At 38.8% G+C, this 23,148-nt stretch overlaps 1 protein-coding gene across 1 annotated transcript in view; it reads left to right on the top strand.

Annotated features, from left to right (window-relative positions):
* The window catches only part of LOC145991596 (zinc finger CCHC domain-containing protein 17-like), a 76,079-nt gene that overhangs the window by 36,404 nt on the left and 16,527 nt on the right, over positions 1-23,148 (top strand). Inside the window, exons 2-3 of the mRNA XM_083127659.1 lie at positions 16,511-16,578; positions 20,349-20,507. Coding sequence (XP_082983785.1) covers positions 16,525-16,578; positions 20,349-20,507 — 213 coding nt within the window. The 5' untranslated portion in view covers positions 16,511-16,524. The remainder of the gene's footprint in view (positions 1-16,510; positions 16,579-20,348; positions 20,508-23,148) is intronic.

The following is a 23,148-nucleotide window of genomic DNA, read 5'->3' as shown; positions in this document are numbered from 1 at the left end:
CCGGGAGAGATCCTACAGTTTTTCTTGTCATCCGAATAACAAGAATCCATGAAATAGAGGGTGGAAACGGAACGTGTAAAATGCTTTTAATGTAAAAACAATAACAAAACAAAAAAAAAATGAAACTGCCTTTGTTATCAACTATAATCCAAGTTACTCACGCTGCTACACTACAGCCACATTACTGAAACCTGCAACAAATAAACTTGGTTAGTTTTCCAGCATTTTGGCACCACTTTCACATCAGGGAAAGACTTCTGGGACACCTGGTATTATAAAATTTATCTCTTTTGACTGAATCATATGCTTTTTTAAAATCAATGAATAGCTAATGGACATTTTGATTATATTTCCACCTTTTCTCAAGTGTCTGTCTGATGTGAAAAATTTGATCTGTTGTTGATCTGTTACGTTTAAATCCACATTGCTAATCACCTATAATTTCATTAGCATAAGGGGTTAATCTTGCTAAAAGAATGTTAGATAATATTTTATGTGGTGTTGAGAGTAGAGAAGTTCCACAGTAATTATCGTAGTTCATTTTATCACCTTTTTTAAACACAGGAACAATTATGGATTCTTTCCACTGTTGAGGGATTTCTTCTTTATTCCATATTAAACAAATTAATTTATGAATTTGACATATTAACGAATTCCCACCATATTTAATTAACTCAGCTGGTATTAAATCAATGCCAGGTGCTTTGTTATTCTTTAGCCTTTTAATAGCAAATAATAAAATTCAAAAACTTACGTACTATCCTGCAGCTGCCACCATCTCTCCACTTTTGAATGGAAATTCGATATTGAAGGTTTAGTACAATAATTGTTATGCGTGTCTGGTCGGCAGTTTTTGGATGTACATTAGTTTCATAGCTACATGTAACGAGCTTCAACAACGAACAATAACTGTTGCATGTTAAGTACTGTTGTGCTGTTTTGTGTTAGGTCACGTTCACTTACACAATAATCTAGAATGCAAAAGAAGTTTCGAACTTAAAGAAAGCAAATATTGAAACTGAACGCGAAGTTAGTAAATCTCTGGACTTAGCTAATTTTACTTTTTTTTTAGTCATTTTGACATCATCGCTCTTTACCTGTATCAATTGATTTTGAATTTCAGAAATTTGACCAAATACGTGAAGTTTCCTTAATTTTCTGTTGTTTCAGCTGCGTATAATGTTTCTCGATGTTCTCGAACCGCTAAGTTATGAGAAGTCGAAAATTGTGTTTATGCTTATGTAAGAGAACGTTTCATTGTTCTTGTTTGGCTTCCTGAATATTCTAAAATCAGACTACTCCATCCGGTTTATTTAAAATACTAAATAGTTGACGTATTCAAAGTCTACTGTTTCACTAGAATTTATAACCGGTTAAAAACATAATGTTGTAGTTTTATCGCCCACAAAAAATAGCCCTTTCCATCTATTTTTCTCACCTATATTGATTACATTAAAAATAATAATAGTAAGTCCGTGGGACGCGAGGCCCCGGGCGCTCGCCTACTTCGCTCATCCTTTTCTACGCCTATGTTGTTATCATAATTCCTCCCATTGTCACGGTAAACTGAAGATCAAATATGAGGAGTAAAAAGAATAAACAGAAATAACACTCGTTCTGATTCAAATTTAAACTGTAGGTCCAGTTCCGATTAGCTTATCATGAGCGAGCCTGTTAAACGTGGTGATAAAAATACAGAGCGAATGACCCTTGAATATTATTAGGCATAATAATATCTCCAAAAACATGGCAGTTGGGAGGGGCGATCGCCCCTTTCGCCCTCACCATGGATTCGCACCTGACACACACACGCACGCGTGCACGCACGCACGCACGCAGGCGGGCAGGCAGGCAGGCAGGCAGGCAGGCAGCCAGCCAGCCAGACAGACAGACAGACAGATAGATAGATAGATAGATATGCACCGTATGATGGAAAGGCATTTGACATGCTCCCACGTAGCCAATGGTTATCGCTTTCACCTGTGATGTGAAAGATCCTGGGTTCAATTTCCGGTGAGAACCTCCAAAATTTCGGCATTGCCCCATCAATGGGAGGAAAACTGGGGAGCTAAAACGTCATTAAGATAATTTGTTTGCCATAATGACCTTTATACACTGTGAAAGTTTATGCGATGACAAGTTGTGTATGTTGTTCATTACTGTATTTTTCGAGACGAGGCCGAGACTGCCAAATCTTGTCTCGGCTCGATACCATTCCTGTCCCAGATTGCAGTTTATACTGCATAAGTTACAGACCGTTCTTTATTCTAGATCGTTGTTGCTTGAAAAGGCTGTAAAGTAAGTAGTATTGCATGAATGCAATTCAGGGAAAATGTTGAACACAGAGAATTATTTCTTGTGAATCAGGTCTTCTGAATATAATTCCCTTCAGAGCATGGGCATCATGGTGCTCCATTTCCCATGTTATTTCTCACATTAAACTTGCATTTATTCTCCCTCACGCAACCTATACTTTGTTTCCCAACGGACGTCCCTAAAGTTATATTTTTAACAAGTCAAAATATATAATTCACTAATTTTGTCTGTGTTGTAAGAATATGGAACATGACTCTTAATATTTTAAAAAAATGCAAATAAACTTTAAGAGTGGCAAGGAATTTAGCACTCATTGAAGACCTTCGGTCGTAGAATTTGAGTAAAGAAACTATGGCTTGATCAGGGCTCAAACCCTGAGGTGCATTACAATGCAAAGGAAAAGTAAGGCGTGCCAGAGATCCAGATTCGAAGCCAGGTCAGACCACAATTTTCACTAAAATTAGAAAAGTGCTTGAGAGAATTATTGCACAGTCGTTAGTTAATTGCCGTTTTTAAGGACTTACTGAAAAATACATTGAAATATATACTAACATACGCCCTACTCTGAAAAATAAGCTTGGATCGTGTTACGTGACTTGTCTGCAAATAAGGAACATATGAAATTGTGTGTGTGTTGGTTTGTTTGAGTTCGGTTGAAAGTCCATTTTATGCACAGAAAGGCTAATCGGGACTTGACCAACAGTTTAAGTGGGATTCGAACCCGGAACTCCTTGATTACAAGGCGACGACGTTACATGTGCTTGTGTGTGTGTGTAATAGTTATTTTAAGGTGTGCTTTGAGAAAACTTGGATTATTTCATGGATGTCTCACCTAAGATATTTTGAACCAGATATCACTTGCTAAGTGTACCGACATAATGGAAATTAGTACCGCAAATATTAAGTTTTTTTTATGAAACTATGTTAATGCCCTTAAAATTACGTTTCTGTATAACTGTACTGTACATATTCGGACCATGACTAGAGTACACCCAATTGCCAACAACCTCACTTCCACGTAGTACACCATGGACTCATTTTCCAGACTATACGAGGCTCTGTCATCTGACCTACGGCCAGTATAATCACCTGGAGGACTCTTGTGTGTGTTGTCTTGTGTTTTGTCCTTCTATGTGCTGAGAGACCCTTAACAGCCTCAGCTTTTAACACAAGTAAGAATATTTTAGTTGTCCGACATTACAGTTATGTTATTTTTATACTCTGTCCCAGCTAACTGTGGAACAGGCGAACGAAAACAAGTCTCTGCGCAAGTAGTGACGCGAGACGCCTCCACCAATGAACATGTGAGAGGGACAGAATTGCGTGGATGCAGTTACAAGCCTTCGAGCAACGAACTTCGCTCTGGCCACTCGATTTCCCTCGCTTCTGTGACGCTATTCGCGGCCTTGCTCCACAGTTAGCTGGGACAGGGTATAGTTATGGTAAGGAGCTGGACCCCGTATCATGTGACGGGTGCAAAAGAGCCTAAGTGCTGACACACCCAAAGTTTTAAATTCAATCAATCGTAGCATGACTAGTGTGGTAAGCCAAGTATAATATTTTGGACGACAATTAACCTACACGTGATTTCCTGTACTAGTCTTATAAATAAATGTCTCTTCTACAACCCAGCGGCACCAAGTTTATTTACTAAATTCTGGTTGAGGTTGATTTTGGCAGCTTTCAGACAAAATCGACAAGCGAGACGGGCGCCTCGAATCTGCTTCGCACGACCAACAGACTGAGGCAGTGCTATTGACAAGACGGCCCAGTTCGAGGGACACGCAAGCGACTATCGACACTTTGCGTGTCGCTTGTCACTTCAGTCTGAAAGCTCCCTTAAAATCCATCATATTGAAACTCTTCAGTCAATTCCGCTCAAGTGAAAATCTGGATCCAAGTACTCCCAAGATATCTGTCACAAAAATCTCAACTCCGTATCTCTCAGTGTAATTTTAAAAGCGCACAAGATATAACATATCTGCTTTTCTTTCTTTGTCCAGAACTGTGTGTGGACCGTTTCGGTCAAATACGTACAATACCAGAACAGTTCTCAAAGGTATCTATCTAGCTGCTAGAAAAAATTCAGTTCGAAAGTTCTAAACTTGACAGATGGCGGGGGTCTCTCTTCCTCTCTCTCTCTCTCTCTCTCTCCCTCCCTCCCCACCCTTCCAACCACACAGAAACGAGACAGCGATTGTTGGAAATTAGTTAACCATTAACATCGTGATTAGTCTAAATAGACAGAAAAGAGACATAAAATAAGAAAAATGGGCAATTCCATTCTGACGGGTGTGACATTCGGACAACTTTACATTCATTCTTTAATTATTTTCTTAGCACCTTCAAATATGTAACTCTATCAATTCATGTAATTTCATTTTCCTTTATGAAAGTTATTTAATTTCAGAATATTTCTCCCCATCTCAATTTTCAGTTACAGAAAATACATTTTTTGTAATTTTGATGGGGTGACATTTCTGAGACTCGAATTTACGACCTTCCTCAGTCTTTCAGAAAACTGTGAAATATATGAGTTTACTGAAACGATTTTATTTTATTTTCACAAAGCAAACTTTACTCGACATTTAGATGCTTTTAGTTTCTAAAAATATTACTACACATTTATAAACATTTTTTGACAAATTTTGTGACGGGTGTCTAACCATGCACATTATTTACATTGTAGGATTATGGAACAATGCAAAGGCTGTGAAAATTATCATAAATAGATTCTTCAAACTAAGGTTTCTTTCAGATATGAAGTATGATACTTTAGAGCTTAAGATATAGAAACAATCAATGAGACAATTAGAACAAAATTGTAATTCATTTGGTTTTCGTATGGCCATGGAAACTAAATTAAGTGGTGGCATCACACACAAAATCCGACTTTTACTATAAAAAGTAATACATTTTGAAACAATATGTTATTTAAAAGCCATGAAATTAATGTTTGTATTAATAATTCCAAATATTGCATAGTTTTCCCTTTAATTTCATACATAATAAGTGATAGTTTGAATAAAAATAAAATTAACCTTTTTGTCCACTTTCACATGGAATGGCTCAAATATAAATAAAAAATTGCAGAGAGGATGGCAGAATTCCGATACCCAAAAGAATATTAAGAGAAAAGATGAGGGGAGAGGGGATACCAACATGGACGATATTGAAGATTAGAGGTTGGAGAAATAGGATGGGGAGGTTTGGAGGCTGGGGTATGGAATGGAATGGATGAGAGAGAGGGTGACTAACTACTGCGTACCGAAGATGTATAGCAAGTTGCTGGATAATAACTGCCAGTGAAGTGTTCGGTTACTTGTTGTGTCAGTCCTGGAGCAAAGTATGTTTAAGTTTGAGGAGCTTACCAAACACAAACGAGACTCGGAGGCAATTTCCAGGCTTTTATGCCCTCCTTTCTCTGAGATGTGACACATTAAGAGTATCAGTATCAAAGAGGTGCCGTGGTGAGTCACAGCGTCCACATCATGATTGCCCGTTAGGATCGATTTAGGCGTGATGGAGAAAACGACGTTTGGACTGGTGTCTATTCACAGATTTTCATGGGCTGAATTAGGTGTAATGATGCTAGGGGCTATTACCAAGCAAATAAGGGTCAAAGGGCAACTTACCCATCAGGACACTTCCACCAAATGACAAAAAAGGGCCCGTGGTTGTAATCTGAAACTAGAGTAAAATGAGAACTGACTTCTGTGGCGCTACAAGTTTTTGTAAAAAAAAAAAAAAAAAAAAAAAGGCGATAAAAGCTTGCCAGAAATTTATTGACTGAGTCAAGTTCATTTTCTGCATCTTCATGAAGCTGGACCACGTGAGAACAAATGATGATGGATCTTCTTGGCGATATATGATAAAGGACTCTTTTTATTACTACCACAATCACCCCTCTCACTCACCTAATTTTCAAACCTTCACACACCACTCCTTAAAACCCACTCCCCGTTAACCACAACTTCCTCCTTGCTAGTTCCTAGGAATTTCATGACGAAGCAGGATACTGACCAATTGGAAGTCCTACCATCATTTTAATTCTTTCAAAGATGTCCCCTCTCTATACAGGGCCCGAATATTACATGTTGTTTTTCTGGTAATATTTTCAGATCAAATCCTGCCAAATAGTGCTTTAAAACATGCTCGAACTGTGTGGGGGATACGCGGTGGATGATATCCTCTCTATTAAGAACATTTTCATGAAGCATCCCCCCGCTAGGATAATTTGAATAAGCATCCCTCACCCCTGCACTGCCTCCATATTGATCCAGAGAAGCACCCCCTCCTATCGCCAAAATCGACCAAGCATCCTCAATTAGGAATTTCCTCTTCGAGCACTGAGTACTTGTATGTAGGTTCTTCACGGAACATTTGCAATTTCATATCGGATTTGTAGATTATCGCTTATCAGTAGCGATTAAGATTTTATCAATAGCCTATACCTTATCGGTATTGGCTTGGCAAGAAAAATCATATCGATCCATCCTTGTTGTACACGGTATGTAATTTGCTTTCTTTATCAGCGTATTTGCAAAAAATGCAACTCACCATATTTCGATTGCGTAAGTCGATTTTTCAATGTATTTCTTTGTTCTTTACGGAGGTGAAACGTTTACAATGTCTTGAAATAAAATGTATCAGCATTACAGAGTAGCAGCCAGACGGATAAACAATGCTATTGAATGTTGGATCTGAATGACCGTACCCAGCACCTAATGCAGTGCAGAAGCAATGTGGGACACGTTCTGGTTGGCCCGAGCAGTTCTCCAGCCAATTGCAAAAAAGTATGTATTTCATCTTCTGTTCCTACTTCAGTCCGTCATGGCGGTCAGAAATTTTTTTACCAGAAAGAGGCAATTTTTTTCAAAAACGGCACCCTTTCCTCGAAGCACTGCTACATTATGAAATACTGTAATTTCTTGCGACAAACCGATACGCTCTAGTCTTACTTGTAATTATCAATCCTTTATAATAAATAATGCAATAGATTGTCATTAAAATGAAATTACTTGTTTAAAATATGCAATTTTCTCATCACATTCACTTTCCGGGCAGGGCCATGGCCCTCTTCTACCCCCTCGGTTTCTTGAACAACCGGCTTGAGAGTGAAGAGTAACTTTGTATTCCTACAAGCAGAGCTGTAAGGTGTGTAGAGAAGATTGTAAATATTCAAAGAACGAGCCTTAGTTTCAAGGACGCTTTCTTGTCTTTGTGAACATTGTAAAGAAGGCAAGTTGATTTCATAAACAGACACACTCGCAGAACATTAGTTCCCTTGGCCTTATTTTGTATGTGCGTTGACATTGTCCGTGTTGTTCTGCTTCAAAGAGCTCGTTCCGTGTAGCCTTGACGTCCACTAATTCTATTTACCATTATCATTTGTATACACGTGTTACTTCAGCGAAGACCTAGTGCTTCTGTCACCTTTTTCTGTTTGTGATTCTTGATCCGGGTAGGTGGGCTGAGAGCCACGTTTATGAGAGGGAAAAGAGAGAGGGGGGGTGTCTCGTAAGGAAAGGATCAGGCAGGAAATGAACATTGAACATTACGTGTCATTTTTTTTGTCCCTAGCCGTTATTCCACCACTGTATCTTTGGCATATGCGAAGCGAAGAAGTAGGGAAAAAATGTAACGCTGTAATGGAGAAAATTTAACCTGGCACTAACGTCACCAGAAAAAGTGTCGCAAGGTACGAAAATATTTTTCTTGAGGGAGGAAGTCACATTTATTATACCTCTTAAATTTGCACCATAAAATGAATAGCTACTTAAGAGTTAAAGTTGACTTATCTCCGAACTTTTTTGTTGGTTGAACATGGTTGGCTGGTATAATAAACTAATAAGAAATGCTATGCTTGGAGAAACGACGAAAAGGTATTTGAGGTAAGAAGTTATTCGCATATACGGTATGCGCCAAAATATACAGTACTGAAACTCGCGTTCATCTTTTCATTTCAGTACTGTACATTTTGGCGCATACTGTATTAGTAAGACTCGAACAGTGTGTATTTTAAATGGTTCAACGTACAGATAAAGGGCCTATCCGATGGCGTAGTAGTAAAGTCGTTGCCTTGTAATCAAGGTCCTGGATTGAATACCTAGGTGGAGGCATATAGTGGTTCGGATCCCACCTTATACTGTAGATCCAGTTCCGATTATTCTGTCTCTGCATAAAGTGCATTCAGATGGACTCTAATGTACCAGGGGAAGTCATTAAGTAAGAGGAATTTTATTCTAACTTCATGGAGATTTATGCCCAAAGAAAATTTGTATTTCGGGACTCAAAATGATTCCTTAGCAACACGCCTTAAAGGTGTATGTGCAATATGTACAATAAGAAGACATGAATGATTTTGTAGAGAATGCCGAGACTTGTGAAGTGTTTTAATGCCAATACAAGAGAAAAAGTTAAGAATGAACGAAATTTTACCGTAGCAAATAAAATACGCAGATGCCAACAGATAATTTCTTCCACTAAGGAGGAAAGCATGAGAGAAATTTGTAAAGCTTTTGGATCACTTCCTCATGTGAGAAATCGATCCACCATTTCATGGTAAAATATGGGTGCTCTGAGTTCATTGCTCGTAAGGCATATCCTCGAATGAAAACCCTGTCAGAAAGATGGAATTTTGGATCATTCGTGCGGTGAAGAATACATTAAGATAGAATAGGGTTTCAGTTGTAGTTGCCAGATGAATATTTAATTCTTAACCTTCTTGTAGCGCGAAGGTGCTTTGAGGTAACTGAAGAGAAGCGACATTGGTGAACAGACACCGCCTGTCACACGGAATTCTTTGTGAACTGCTGTCTGGAAGCTCGTATGACGAACGCATCTTCTTACGTCTTTAACCAGGGTCGTGGTAAACTTTTCAAGTGACCACCGCTGGAAGAAGTTTACGTGAGGATCCCTCATCAATACTTGAATGTCGTTCAGCGCTCTGTGATGTGACACGGAAAAACTGCATTATTTTTCCATTTTCTTTAATAGCAGAAAATGCTGCTTGAGTGTCACGCACGTGGGGGTGGAATAGAGGTCTTCATGGTAGGTTGACGAAGTTATGTCTCTATTATCTCAGCTTAAAAAATCGGGCACCTGAAAATATATTTAATACGAGGGACGTTCATAAAGTAATATTTTTTGCTTTTTATTTGCAAGCTTGTCTCAATACTTTCCACTGTGGGGAAGCCTTTGGTCCTTGATCTATCGGATTGATACACATTCCGCGCGTAGTAGTTCTGCGGAACACCGCTAAAGGGCCAGAAAACCAAGATGGCGGAGCCCGTGGAGCCTGCTGCAGTTCGATGTGTGATTCGCATTTAGCTTTTGAAAAGAAAAATTGCAAGAGAAATCCACGATGAACTTATGTCGGTATACGGAGGGAATGCTCCATCATACGACACAGTAGTAAGGTGCGTAGAAGGTTTTAGTGTGGTGCAACAAGTCTGCAAGATGAAGAATTCAGCGGTTGGCCTTCTCTCTCGGAGGAACCCGGTATTGTGAAGAAAGTGGAGACCCTCATGCTCGCAGACCTTCATTTTACCATTGCAGTCATCGTAAGGGAGGTGAACATTAGATAGGGGTCAGTATTTAACATAATGCTGACGAAAGGAGTGCAGCTTCTCCACGAACGCTCTCCGCCCATTCTGCTCAGGAGACTGTGACTCATGCAGCCACTTTGGGTTTCGAAATTCTCCCTCACCCTCCGTATTTCCCGGAACTCGCACCCAGCGACTTCTTCCTCTTTCAGAAACTGAAGAATTTCCTGCGTGGGAGGCATTTCGATGACGATGATGACGTCATTTCTGCGGTGAATGACTTCTGAACAGTCAAACACAGGACTTCTACAACAAACGACATGCACAAGTTAGTAAATCGATGGGAGAAGTGTGGCACTCTGGGTGGAGTTTATGCGAAGAAAGACTGATTCATTCACAAAAAACTCGTGTGCGTTACTGTATTCTTTTTTGGCAATAAATATTACTTTATGAACGTTACTCGTGAAAAAGAAGTTCTACATTACCTTTACGAAATTTTCTGTTCATAATATCCGTATTCAACTTTTATATGGAAACGACATTATTGTCTACACTGTCCAGTATTCTCCAAAGAAAAGCTTTTTCTGGATTTATTAATATTTTATTTTTCTGCCGGCTTATAACCAGTCTTGAAGATTTGAATTATTTTAATATACAGTATTTACTCGAATCTAATCCCCACTTCTTTTTTTTGTCAAATTTCGTCTCCAAAATTACGGTCTGCATTAGAATCGCACTGAAGTGCTTGTAAGCCTATTTGTAACATCATTTGCTTAGCAAAGAATAGCGTTATAATTCTAATAAAATTAAACATTCGTAACATTTTTGTATAAGCCTTGTAATCAAGGGGTCCCGGGTTCGATACCCGGTGGAGGCACAAGTGGTTCGGATCTCACTTTAAACTGTAGGTCCAGTCCCGATTAGCCTTACTGTGCATAAAGTGGCAACAACAACAACATTTTTGTATAAAATATTGTTACTCTCTGCAGGAGGTGTGCCTTACATTCGCCAGCATTTTTGTTTCGTTTCAAAGTTTTGAAAGTTGGAGTGAGCATTAGATTCGAGTAAATACGGTACATTTTGTGTGATTTAACAGGATACGCAACAGGATTAGGTGATGTAATACCAATACATCAAGTTCTGGTCTTGTGTACTAGCTTATTATGTCTTCTCGAGATTTCCAGTAGCTTTTCACTAGCCGCCGCCATCATTTGCATATTAATGTTGTTATTAATATATCAAGGTTGTTTCTCGTAACAATGATCAGTAACAGAAGAGTTTCTCTCTCTCTCTCTCTCTCTCTTTTTGTAATGGTGTGTAGTGATAGTGAGTCATGGTACTAAGACACGTTTCGGTGTTTGAAACTGTTGGGACGGCGGAAGTACGATTTGCCAATGTTCATCTTTGCATAGAATTTCTCTGAACTCATCCTGGTTTATTGTCTACAAGGACAATAAATAGTCAGGGGAAGACGTGTTATGGCCATGGAGATAATCTCTTTGAGTTGAAAAGTAAATACATACATACGCGTGCAATACATTGTCTGTGAACATAAGGAAAGCTTTATGAGTGACGCTTCCGTTTGAACAAGAAAACGTCACTCTGCTGGAGGCCATAATGGCTGTTTACAAATGAACCCAACCCAAGCCTTCCAAGGCCCATTCCTTGCATTTCAATTTCCAGGTGAGCCTTTGGTAATAGGCTATAAAGAAAGTTAATGGTACCGTGTACAGGAGAATGGTTTTATTATTATTTTTTTAATGCCTCGTTGTTCAGAGAAGTGACGATCAAACATCTCTAAGTCAAATTTGGCGTGAGAATTTTGAGACTATTTCCCGGATGTGTACAAATTTGACGATATCATTAGTATTTGCTACTTCCTGGCTTACTGAACTTCTGGCATTCTCTCAAAATACAGCGAGTTACGACTATTAATAACCTAAATGAAGTCATCACTGCCGTGCCCAGGATTTTCGAAAGGGAGGGGTTATGTACGAGGGTGGTTCAGCATGCTCCGCCCCTGACCCATTTCCAGTAATAGTAGAGACCTGTAATTTTATGTGTAACATTGTTCATTCTTTAGACTAATATCCACAAAGTTTCAAGAATTTTCAACAATTTCTCTTTTCGTTACACGTTGATGATCAGTAAGAAGTGTAGCCACATGTGAAACAATGGAAAAATCTGAGGTCCGAGCAGTGATAAAATATTTACTCAAGAAAAATCTAACACCGAAAGACATCCATGCAGATATGGTGGGAACTCTTGGAGACTCTAGCTTTTCATATGATCTAGTGAAGAGATGGTGCCGTGAATTTAGATGTGGTCGGCAGACCTGTGAAGATGAGCATGGTGGTGGCTCATCTGCAACGGTGACCTCAGCAGAAATGATTACAAAAGTGCATGACATGATTTTGGCAGACCGGCGAGTGACTGTCCGCCATATAGCAGACGTTTGTGGCATCTCAACTGGCAGTGTGCATTCAATTATTCATAATCATTTGTTAATGAAAAAAATCTCTGCACATTGGGTCCCGAGAATGCTGACGGTCAACCAAAGGAGGACATGTCGTGTGACAAGTCAGAACCTGTTGCGGACAATAAAGGCTGAGAAGCCAAAGTTTCTAAAGAGATTTGTTATGATGGATGAAGTGTGGGTTCACCACTTCGATCCCGAAAGTAAACGCCAAAGCATGCAATGGAAACACCCCCATTCTCCACCCCCAAAGAAATTCAAGGTTCAACCATCAAAGGGCATAGTGATGGCATCTGTGTTCTGGGATGCATAAGGAATCCTTTTGATAGATTATCTCCAACAGGGAAAGACAATCACAGGTGTTTATTCTGCAACCCTAATTGAAGAATTACGTACTGCCATCAAGGAGAAACGCCGCGGAATGTTCGCCCGTGGTGTGTTGTTCCATTGTGACAATGCTCCCGCCCACACCTCCCATGTTGCGGTGGCTGCAATTCATGCAGCAGTGTTCGAAATTGTCCCTCATGCCCCTTATTCTCCAGATCTGGCCTCCAGTGACTTCCACCTGTTCCCGAACATGAAGAAACACCTTCGTGGAAAACATTTTGCCAGTGATTCCGAGGTTATGGATGTTGTGAATGCTTGGTTGCAGGACCAACCAAAATAATTTTTTTCTGCTGGGATTGAAGCACTGGAAGGCCGTTTGGAAAAGTGTGTTAATGTTGCAGGGGACTATGTTGAAAAGTGACAGTGATTTGGTTTTCCTACGAGGGTTCCTTCTATGTCAGGGGCGGAGCATGCTGAACCACCCTCGTATACTTTCTCTTGGTAGTCAGCCCTCAGTTTGTCATATTTTGCTACCTTCGACGTTCTTTTTTTAAAAGATACTGAACGAAGGGGGGAGGTGATAACCCCATCAACCCCCCCCCCCTTGGGCACGCCACTGGAAATGTTCGAAATTTCCCGAAGCTCTAGAAATCTAAAATTTTACACGTCATTTTCATTTTAAGTGTTTGTTTTTGCATTTCTGGACTAAAAACTAACAATCTCCGATAAGTTCCAGAAACGTCAAGAATTAACGACTTTTAAAAATGACCAGTCGGTATTTCCAGACTGCTCGGGATCGGGACGGAAATTTTTTTTCCCGGTCCCGACTTTTCGGGATCCCGCACACCCCTAGCTGACTTACAAGGCGACTGCGTCATGAGTGAGTCAATGTTTGGTGAGATTTCACTGCATACATTTTAAGTGTTATTGCGAGACGGTTGAATGAAGTCATGTGTCCGAATATTAAAATAGCTGTGACATCAAGACTAACGTTGTTAACATTATTTTCTGGCTTTAAATTGTACGTATTTCTTCATGATTGTTTCACATTACATTATAGGCCCAAAATATATTTTGTTTGTAGTTTTTATTGCGTCTTCATTTGAAATGTGTTCAACAAGCCTTAAAATGAAAAATTCACACCTGTCCGAATATTTATGAAAGTTAACTGTATGCACACTTTTTCTATTATTCGAACAGAAAACCTTGCAGTGATGAAACACACGTATATATAAAAAGAGACGGTTGTACTACAATCGACATTTTATTAGATTTGCATGTTGATTCATTCCCTGTGTGATACTGTTCACGTCTTTATTTCCGGTCCACAGGCTACGGTTTCAACTACCTTTTGCCTGCCAGGGTTCGATACCCGGCGGAGGCACATAGTGGTTCGGATCCCACTTTTCACTGTAGGCCCAGTCCCGATTAGCCTTTCTGTGCATAAAGTGGACTTACAACACCAAACCATCAATCATCATCACCTTTTGCCTGCGCAGTTCAAGACTACAAGCAAGACGTTCCAAATTTTGAACTGCGAGAATGCGGAAGACGTAGTAAAAAGACTTAGCCCAAGAGCATAGATAGGCTACCTGCGCAGTTTTCCATGGACTGCGCAGGTAACTCGGTACATGTGGACGCTTCTCTCTGTCTTCTCTGGACCTGTTACTCACTTTGCCTTCGATGACAGTGTCAAAACTCTTTTTACGGAGTTCGAAAATTGTTTTTTGTTTTTTTCTTCATCAATTTGGTATTGTACAATTTTGACAGATCTTGGGAAGTATTCATGATATTTCTATACATGATATTCTGATGGAGTTAATTGAACACTGCAAGAGCTTCTCATGGTTGTGGTGTTCCAAATCAAATGGTATTTCTCCTCATACGGTAGATATACAGGGGATGGACAAAAATATGGAAACACCACGACATCGGAACGAGTTATATCGACGCAATTTTTCCACTTCAAATCGGACGAGGTGCGACATTATTTTGTTTTGTGCCTGAGATAGGACCCTGTCGGACTGGTAGGCGTCGACAGTTGCCTTACGTGGGATCTGAATTGTGTATGAAGGGTCTTGAGTCAAGAATTAGCTAAATATCGAACCTTAACAAGTCTCTCCTTTGGAGTTTCAAATTTCTACCTCGTTCTCTTCTTAGTCTGCAAGGGCAAGCCTCAATCTCGTCTCGCAAACAACATATTCAGCGTGATGGTATTAAAACAAGAGTTTGGCCGCATCTTGTGCCGTTTTGTTCTAGTTTCGACTTTCGAAATACAGCGTGTCAGTACACGCACTTTCACAGGGTATATAGAGGTTATTAAGACAAAAAAAAGCTCTATTTTTTGTTTGACGTTATGACCCCTCGAAAGCGGAATTTTATCTTGAATATATGCAACCACGCAGCACAGACAATTACGAGTAATGGATTATAATTACTATAAACAAAATTTATGACTTATCTTTAAATAATCGGGTCGATGTACAGAGATCTGTCTTGTTCTCGGACTCGTTTTCGTCATCACTTTTACAAGGCCATCTTGGTCTCGTCTTGTCTCCACTCGACTCTGTATCATTCCTAATCACAACACAAACTTTCACAGCATATAGAGGTCATTAAGGTAAACGTTTTTGTTTTACGTGTCATTGTGATACTACAAATGCCGCCCGCAAAACGGAATTTTACCCTGAATGTATGCAACAACGCAGCACCGATTCGTAGTTTCAAGGTCGTGCCGAGAGGGGTAGGGTGGGGATTCACCTCCCAGAGATATCTTCCAAACAATAATGCCAATACGAAATATGAAAAAAAAATACAGTTTTCGTTGCAACTATCAGTTAGCATTTAATCGGGAATAGATTTTTTGAAGTTCGGCTACCTCGGAGCATCTTCAAAATGCTGAGTGATATTTTCCGTATCTAATTATGCAAAATGCTTGATTTTAAATATTTTTTTCAACAAAACATTGTGTACTAAAAGTCGATTTCTTGATAAAATGAAAGTTATTTTAATTTTTCCAGTAACCTCTGTGAATATTTTAAAGCGATATTTGAGCAGATTTTTATGTTTTATGGAATACTTAGGCCTATGTACTGAGTTTTTCGAATCCAAGATACCATCGAATGTAAGGCGCACCTTAATTATTGCTTTAGATTCGTGACTTCACAGGATGTTTTTTTCCCCATTGTTCTAGGTACCACTGTAATCGACGAGCCGCATTCTGGGTAGTAGTCATGTCTTATGTGCTGCAGCTCTCCCATGGAACCCCAGTACCACCACCTCTCGCTGGATGGTATGAGTACGGGCGTCATTTCCCAATGCCATTCTAAAATCTGTGGCCACAGTATCCAATGAAACCTGCTGGTTTGACTTAACCCCACATCGGAGCACTCTTTGATCCCTATCAGTCAATATCTTTGGCTTCCCTGGTCGCGGTTGTGGCTTTATCACCCTCACGTTTTCATTTCACTACCTCATCACTGATGGAGTATCCCTGGAACCTGTCCGAAATCTCACTGATAGAATGCCTGAATCAGTGGATACCTATAAATATGTCCTGTTCAGCCTCACTCAGCTCACATTGTCTGCTCATTTTGAATGCTGGCAGCAGGATACCTGTCTACACTCACTCTCCTTCATGAGTCATTCTAGTGGCTATGTGTATTGATAATGTATGGGCCATCTTTCCTACAGTTCAGGGGATTTCCAGTCATTATTGTCAATGTTAAATATGATGCTTATGATAATGATAGAGCTGTTGTGGCTTCAAGTGATTTTTGTATAGATATACATATAATCAAGATATGGAATTCTGTACTATTATGTATTTTTTCTTCTATTTCAGAGCGAATTATAATAATGGCAAGAGGCACAGTAGACAACAGCATTTTGAATTCCATTTTTATTGGAGAGGTATGCATTTATATATTATTTATATCAATATTGTTTCACATTTTCAAGTTCAATTTGAATATCGAATGTTCGTAACTACAAGTAAGGAAGAAAATGTACAAGATACAATATTGTAGATAATATGTTGTTTATGGATTTGGTGATTCTTAAAATTTGAGTCTAAGGGAATGTCATGCAGCTCTTGAAAAACAATGTTGTACATCTGTTGGTTGATTGGTTTGTGGACATTTCCATTGGGACTACATAAAAGACAAAGTGTACTCTGCCAGAGTGCAAATTATCTCGGTTTGTGTTGATATTTCTTGCATTATTCCACACATACTGCAGACACCTAGCTTGAAACTGGCTATGGACTGGGTACTCTTTTAATAGATTTTTTGAAGTTTGGCTACCTCGCAGCATCTTCAAAATGCTGAGCGATATTATATGCATGATGCATTAGTTAGTAGTAGTAACATATTACTATATGGAGGTTTTGGGTGGGACACCTTCAGGGGTGGTGACAAGGGTGGGCAAGTGCCCACCCAAAAATTCCTCTGCCCACCCGTTTGCCCACCCAAACGAATTCAATAAATATTTACGCTCTAGTGAAATTTGTACTTGGCGCAGAGTCTGAAGAAGACCTTGCTATAAGGTTGAAACGTTACGTTTAGTTTATGTTTTATTATAAAATTAAGTTACTGCCTTGGTCAGCATATTGAATTTTTAGTATTCAGAAGTCCACTTTCTTCATATATTTTTCCTGCCAGTTACGTAACACACTAGAATGTGTTTTTCTTGTGATTAGCTTGAATATAATTTTAAAATTTTGGAAGGGGTGGAAAGAAATCTTCAGTCAATGAAGTCCGAGAGTTATAATGAGGCATGATCAGAAATGTTCGGAAGCATCAGGGATCCAAGTGAAGACTTCGATAGAATATGTAAAGGCAGCTGAAGGATCAAAATGTTTTGTCACAAAATATGCAGAAGAGGTTTTTGTTTCTTCTGGGACTGGACCTACAGTTTAAACTGGGACCTAAACAAATGTACATTGTGCCTCCACCACGGGATATCAAACCGAGGACCATTTCATTAGACGGCGACAGCATTATCAGATAACACTGGGGAGAAAATATACAGAAAGAACTCAAGCCAACAGTGTCATTTCATCAGTGCAGAAGATGTATCTATATAAGATGAGGATATACAGTACAGTATTACTATGGTCCTGCCTAGGGATTAAAATATTTCTCCCACTTGCAGAGAGAAATATTTGAGCTGGCTCAGTGGCGTGTGCATTAAGTGGTCGACTTTCAGTCTCGCCACCGAAGTTCTAGGGTTTGACTCCCGACCTGGGAATGGATGTTCTTTGTGAGTGTCTCTTATCAATTATCTAATCACTCGTCCTCATCATCACGATTCGCCAAAAATCGCAGAATACAAATACACCCTTTACGGGAAACGACGAAGTTGCTCTCTCATGATCCAAAAATGAAGTATTGTAGAATTGAAACTACTACCTTAAGTTTCGAAGAGCTTTGAACTGGAGAAACTGCATTTCTAAAGCAAGATGTAACTGATTGGACTGATATATTTTACGCTGCTTTCAGTTAGTTTTGGCTAATCTGGTTGAATGGTGGTTAAATTAAAGTAATGATGGAACAAACACACACACGCATGGACAAGACAAAAAAACACAAATACCACAGAGGATTTATTATCTTGATTGTCGTTCCATGCTTCAAAACTTTGTTGGACTACAAGAATGCAGTTTCCAGCATGAAAAGAGGTTGATAGGAAAAGAGATTGACAGAAAAAAAAAAAGAGCAAAGAAAAGTGATCATTAACCCTCGACCAGTAAACGACACTTCTTCTGGTTTAAAACTCATAATATGATAAAACCAGTGCTCTGCCGGCATCCGTGGTGGAGTGGTTATCGCTCATCTAGCAAAATGTCCACAAAGCATATCCCCAGCTGTCTCACTGTCACCATGTTAAAACATAGGAGCAACCCCCCCCCCCCCCCAGCTAACCTCATGGCTCGACCAAACATCCAACAACATTCAAGAGTTGGATGAAACTATATATTCATGTACATGCATTTACATCACGAACAAAACTATGAAATTCTTCAGCATCGTCAATCAACCATATCATCATTTATCGTCGAAGATATAAATTTTGCATACACCTTGAAGTTTTTGCACTTGAAGAACAAAATGTGATGCAACACAAGCTTAAACCAAATTCATATTTATTTCATCGAGATATATTAGGGAAGGAAGGTCAAATGAGTGGGAAATAGAAATATATGGACGAGAAAAACAGTTAAGATAAGAGTTTTGAAGAGTGGAACAAGTGACGGATTGATTATGTGTATTTTACTTTGCTTTTCTGCCACTTTTGTCTAATCGCAAAGATGAGGATGATTGATGATATGATTATATTGATAAAGGACACTCACAAAGAACAACCATGCCCTGGCCGGGAATACAACCCGAGTCCCATGGCCCTAGAGCACACGGTGCTAACAAATCCACCACAATGGTCGGCACGAGGGGGAGCGAGAGAAAGATATAGATGTTGTATGTATCACAAGGTCAGGAAGAAATATACAGAAAAAGAAGGCATGCAAGAATAAAAAGGAAAGAAAAAGGCGAAAAAAGGTAAGATGTAAATAGGGAGTAAGAGGGGAGCAAGCAAACAATCAAACGAAGTAGTATAATGTCTGACATTTATACCTGCCCACCCTAACGTATCAATATACAGCTTCTGCCCACCCTGTCGAAAAGTTCTGGCGTCACTCGTGGACACCTTATATAACCAGTGGAATCTTATTGAATGTTAAAATATGTATGAGTACAAAAATGAATAAACTCATTTAAAAAAATTCAATATGCTGACCAAGGCAGAAATTTATTTTATTATAAAAAATATAAACTAAACGTAACGTTTCAACTTTCTAGCAAGGTCTTATCAGACTATGTAACAAGGTACAAGAACAGGACGATATATATATACACAAAAATATTCCCCTCCAGACTATTAGAAAGTTATTCTGGAACATTCTAGCAGGTGGCTTACCCTTGTCAACTTTACTTTCCAACCACATTCACTTTCAGGTGAAAGTAAAGTTGACAAGTGAAAGACACCTGCTAGAATGTTCCAGAACAACTTTCTAATCGTCTGGGGGGGGGGAGTATTTTTGTGTATATATATCATCCTGTTTTTGTACCTTGTTACATTTGTACTTGGTACATAGTCTGACGAAGACCTTGCTAGAAGGTTGAAACGTTACGTTTAGTTTACATTTTTTATAATAAAATAAATTTCTGCCTTGGTCAGCATATTGAATGTTTTCATATGATGGAAACAAGGCTTAATGGTGTTATAACACATTTAACATCTGATTAATGGCTGTGTGCTTGCCATTGCAACATTTCTTTTAGAAATTTATGACTGCATAAATATAATTGCCCAAATTCAAACCTTTTGTTACTGTACTTGTAAGATTCTGGTGGTTATATTGTCAACTATCAGACATAGGGGCATAAGAACCATTTGAATCCTCCACTGCTTTGTATCGGACGAATTGATGTAGGTACCACAATGTAGAATCTTTATTTTTTTTTCTGTACATCTTAGAAACTTTCAGCCATATTCTGACAAAGTTTTATCTCTTTGTATATAATTGATAATTTATAAGGTTGATAATTTGTTTGAAAATTCTGCTGGAAGTTTCTTATATACAATGTCTATAAACCATAACTTATATTTTTCTTTCATTTTAGGTGAGATCAGTTCATCAATATGGTGCATTTGCCCGTATACCAGGAAGTTCTAATCAAGGATTGATTCATCGCAGCCAGATCTCCAAGTCAAATGTAGAAGATGCAGGAGATGTTCTTCAACAAGGGGATCGAGTTTGGTGCAAAGTCATCAACATAACAGCAAGTAAAACAATTCATCAGTAAATTCTGAGAATAAAATTAATCAATTTTATGATGAGCATACTGTTCATGCTTTCTGAAATAGAAACATTTATAGAAATGTGTTCTAATTACCACACCAAGGCATTCGTAGCCATTTGTAATGCATCGACAGTCTAAAGCAATTAAGATAGGTACTGGGATCCTCAAAAATTATCTTGTTTGTTAACATATTTGATGATACCATTAATTTTATTTTTTTGAACCTTGAGATTAGCCAAAAGTGCCAAAATGTGAAATAAAATTAACTTTATTTTGTGCCATGACCATAACATGCTTTCATTGATTTAGTTTTACTATATAGTTATTTTAATTCTTTTCATGTCAAGTTCAAGGTGCTTACAAATAACATGAACACCATCGTTCATAAAATACACTTCTTTTTTGCAATAGCTCACTTTCTTTGCAAAAGCTATCAATGAAGAAACTATTGTTCAACAAATTTTCATCATGAGTAATGTTTATATGTAAACGTACATTCCATATACTTACTTGTATATGTAATACATGTGTGAGTTTTTCTATTGAGCCTATTATTTTTATTATTTGGGTCATTCCACATCAGTTCAGCTAGACCATGACACCCAAGATGTTAGATTTTGAAGGAACTAAACACATTCAATCCTTCCATGGTGATGTCAACCTTTTTTACCCCTCCAGCTTAACCAAATACCTCCAAACTTTCAGCTATTTTCCTATCTGCCTTACAAATCATTCAATTTCTTCGATATTCCATAGTAACGTTGTTAATCAGGCCTCCTCGATGGCATAGTGGTAATAATGCTCTCACCTTGTCATCAAGTGATCCTAGGTTCTGTCCCTGGTGGAGGCAATATACGAGGTGTGGCTAGAAAGAAACCAGACTGTGGCTACAAAATCTTTTATTGGTTACTTTGTACAAAACTAACATTATCCCCCTCAAAGTACTCCCCTGCACTATCGATACACCGCTCCATACGAATCTTCATTGCTGTAGCAGTGCTGGAAATCATTTTCTGAAATCATGTTCATGACCTCTGTCGCTTTTGTTTTCACAGATTCTACGGTCGTAAATCTGGTTCCTTTCAGAATAAAAACAAGTCGCACGGAGCGAGATCTGGTGAATAGGGATTTCATTCTTGGCCAAAAAAGCCCTGACTGACAATGCCGTGTGGGCAGGAACATTGTCCTGATGAAGAATCCATGACTTGCTTTCCCACAAATCAGGTCGTTGTCTTCTTACTCGCTCATGAAGGGTCGTCGCAACAGTAATGTAATAATGTTGGTTGACAGTTCGACCTTCGGGTACCCAATTAATGTACACAATCCCATGAATGTCGAATCAATTCACCGACATTTGCAATGTTTGATTCCGTTTTTGACGTGCAAGGCCATCCAGGACGTGAGTCGTCTGCGATCACTTCTTGTCCCTCTTTAAATGTTTGAAACCACTCAAACATTTGCATGCATGATAAACACTCATCACTGTATACTTCCTTCAACAAACCATAAGTTTCTGTGGCGGATTTTCAGAGTTTCATAAGAAACTTCACATTGATACGCTGTTTCACTTTCACACTTAACCTTTTCCGACGGCGCACAGATGTACGGTTCACTTCGTCCACAAGCTACAGTGAAACTGAGCACCGCGTACCCTAGGCAATCACACAGTCGATAGGCAGAATGCCACTTTATGCAGTCATGCACTGCTTGACCTTGATGTGCTTGCCGTTTGTCGACAACAACATCAATCCTGTTTTTTTTCTAGCCACACCTCATACACACTTATTTGGATCCCACTTTAAATCAACTGTAGTTCCAGTCACAGTTAGCCTATCTAAGCATAAAATGGGCTTAAACAAATAATGTTAATCAAACAATATGGATTTCAGAAAACATATGTAAACATACTACCTAGGTATGTACATATTTTGGTAAATTAAGCAATTTTTATCCCTGAAAATTCAGTTTACTAAACCTTCAATTATCTTTGTGAGGAAAAAGTGCACACCAAGAAAAATATTTTTAAAATGAACTTATTAATGCGATAAAACCTACCCTGCAATCAAATTGATGGCTTTTTCATTCTTTTCTTAAATATGATGCATTAAGAACGCAAACATATATAGACTTTGAAGCTCCAAGGAGTTTCATTCAGTGATTTTTTGCAGATAGGCTCTTAGATTTAATTTTAAAAATTAGAATCCAATAGTCATTTCATGAAAATGTCTGAAATAAGTGCATCATATTTTGTAATAAAAGGTAAAGCTATCAACTGCGTATTGTGCCATGCCTCGATCTTGGTCATAGTGGAGGTGGTGTGATCAGCAACATGCTCCAACCACATTTACTCCCAGGCTGGCGGAAAAATCCTATCCTGGGAATCAAGCGTACGTCTCTCGTGGCTATCATATTTTGTAATATGCTCTGGTTGTATTGTTCTAAAAGCATAATTATAGATTTCTCACATACATTAGCTTTAGAATCTTCTTGGTATATAATCACATTTGTTAACTAATTTGTCAGCTTTGGCACCTCATGTGTTGTGCATTAGTTGCCAAATTGTACCTAAATAATGGAGTCTGGTTTTAAGCCCTACTAAGTTCACAGGTGCTAGTCAGCT

The sequence above is a fragment of the Lepisma saccharinum genome, chromosome 1 (genome assembly GCF_977018435.1).
Source record: "Lepisma saccharinum chromosome 1, izLepSacc3.1, whole genome shotgun sequence".
In the NCBI taxonomy this organism is placed as follows: domain Eukaryota; kingdom Metazoa; phylum Arthropoda; class Insecta; order Zygentoma; family Lepismatidae; genus Lepisma; species Lepisma saccharinum.
Note: the sequence above shows the minus strand (reverse complement) of the source record. Positions and strands in the feature narration are given on the sequence as shown.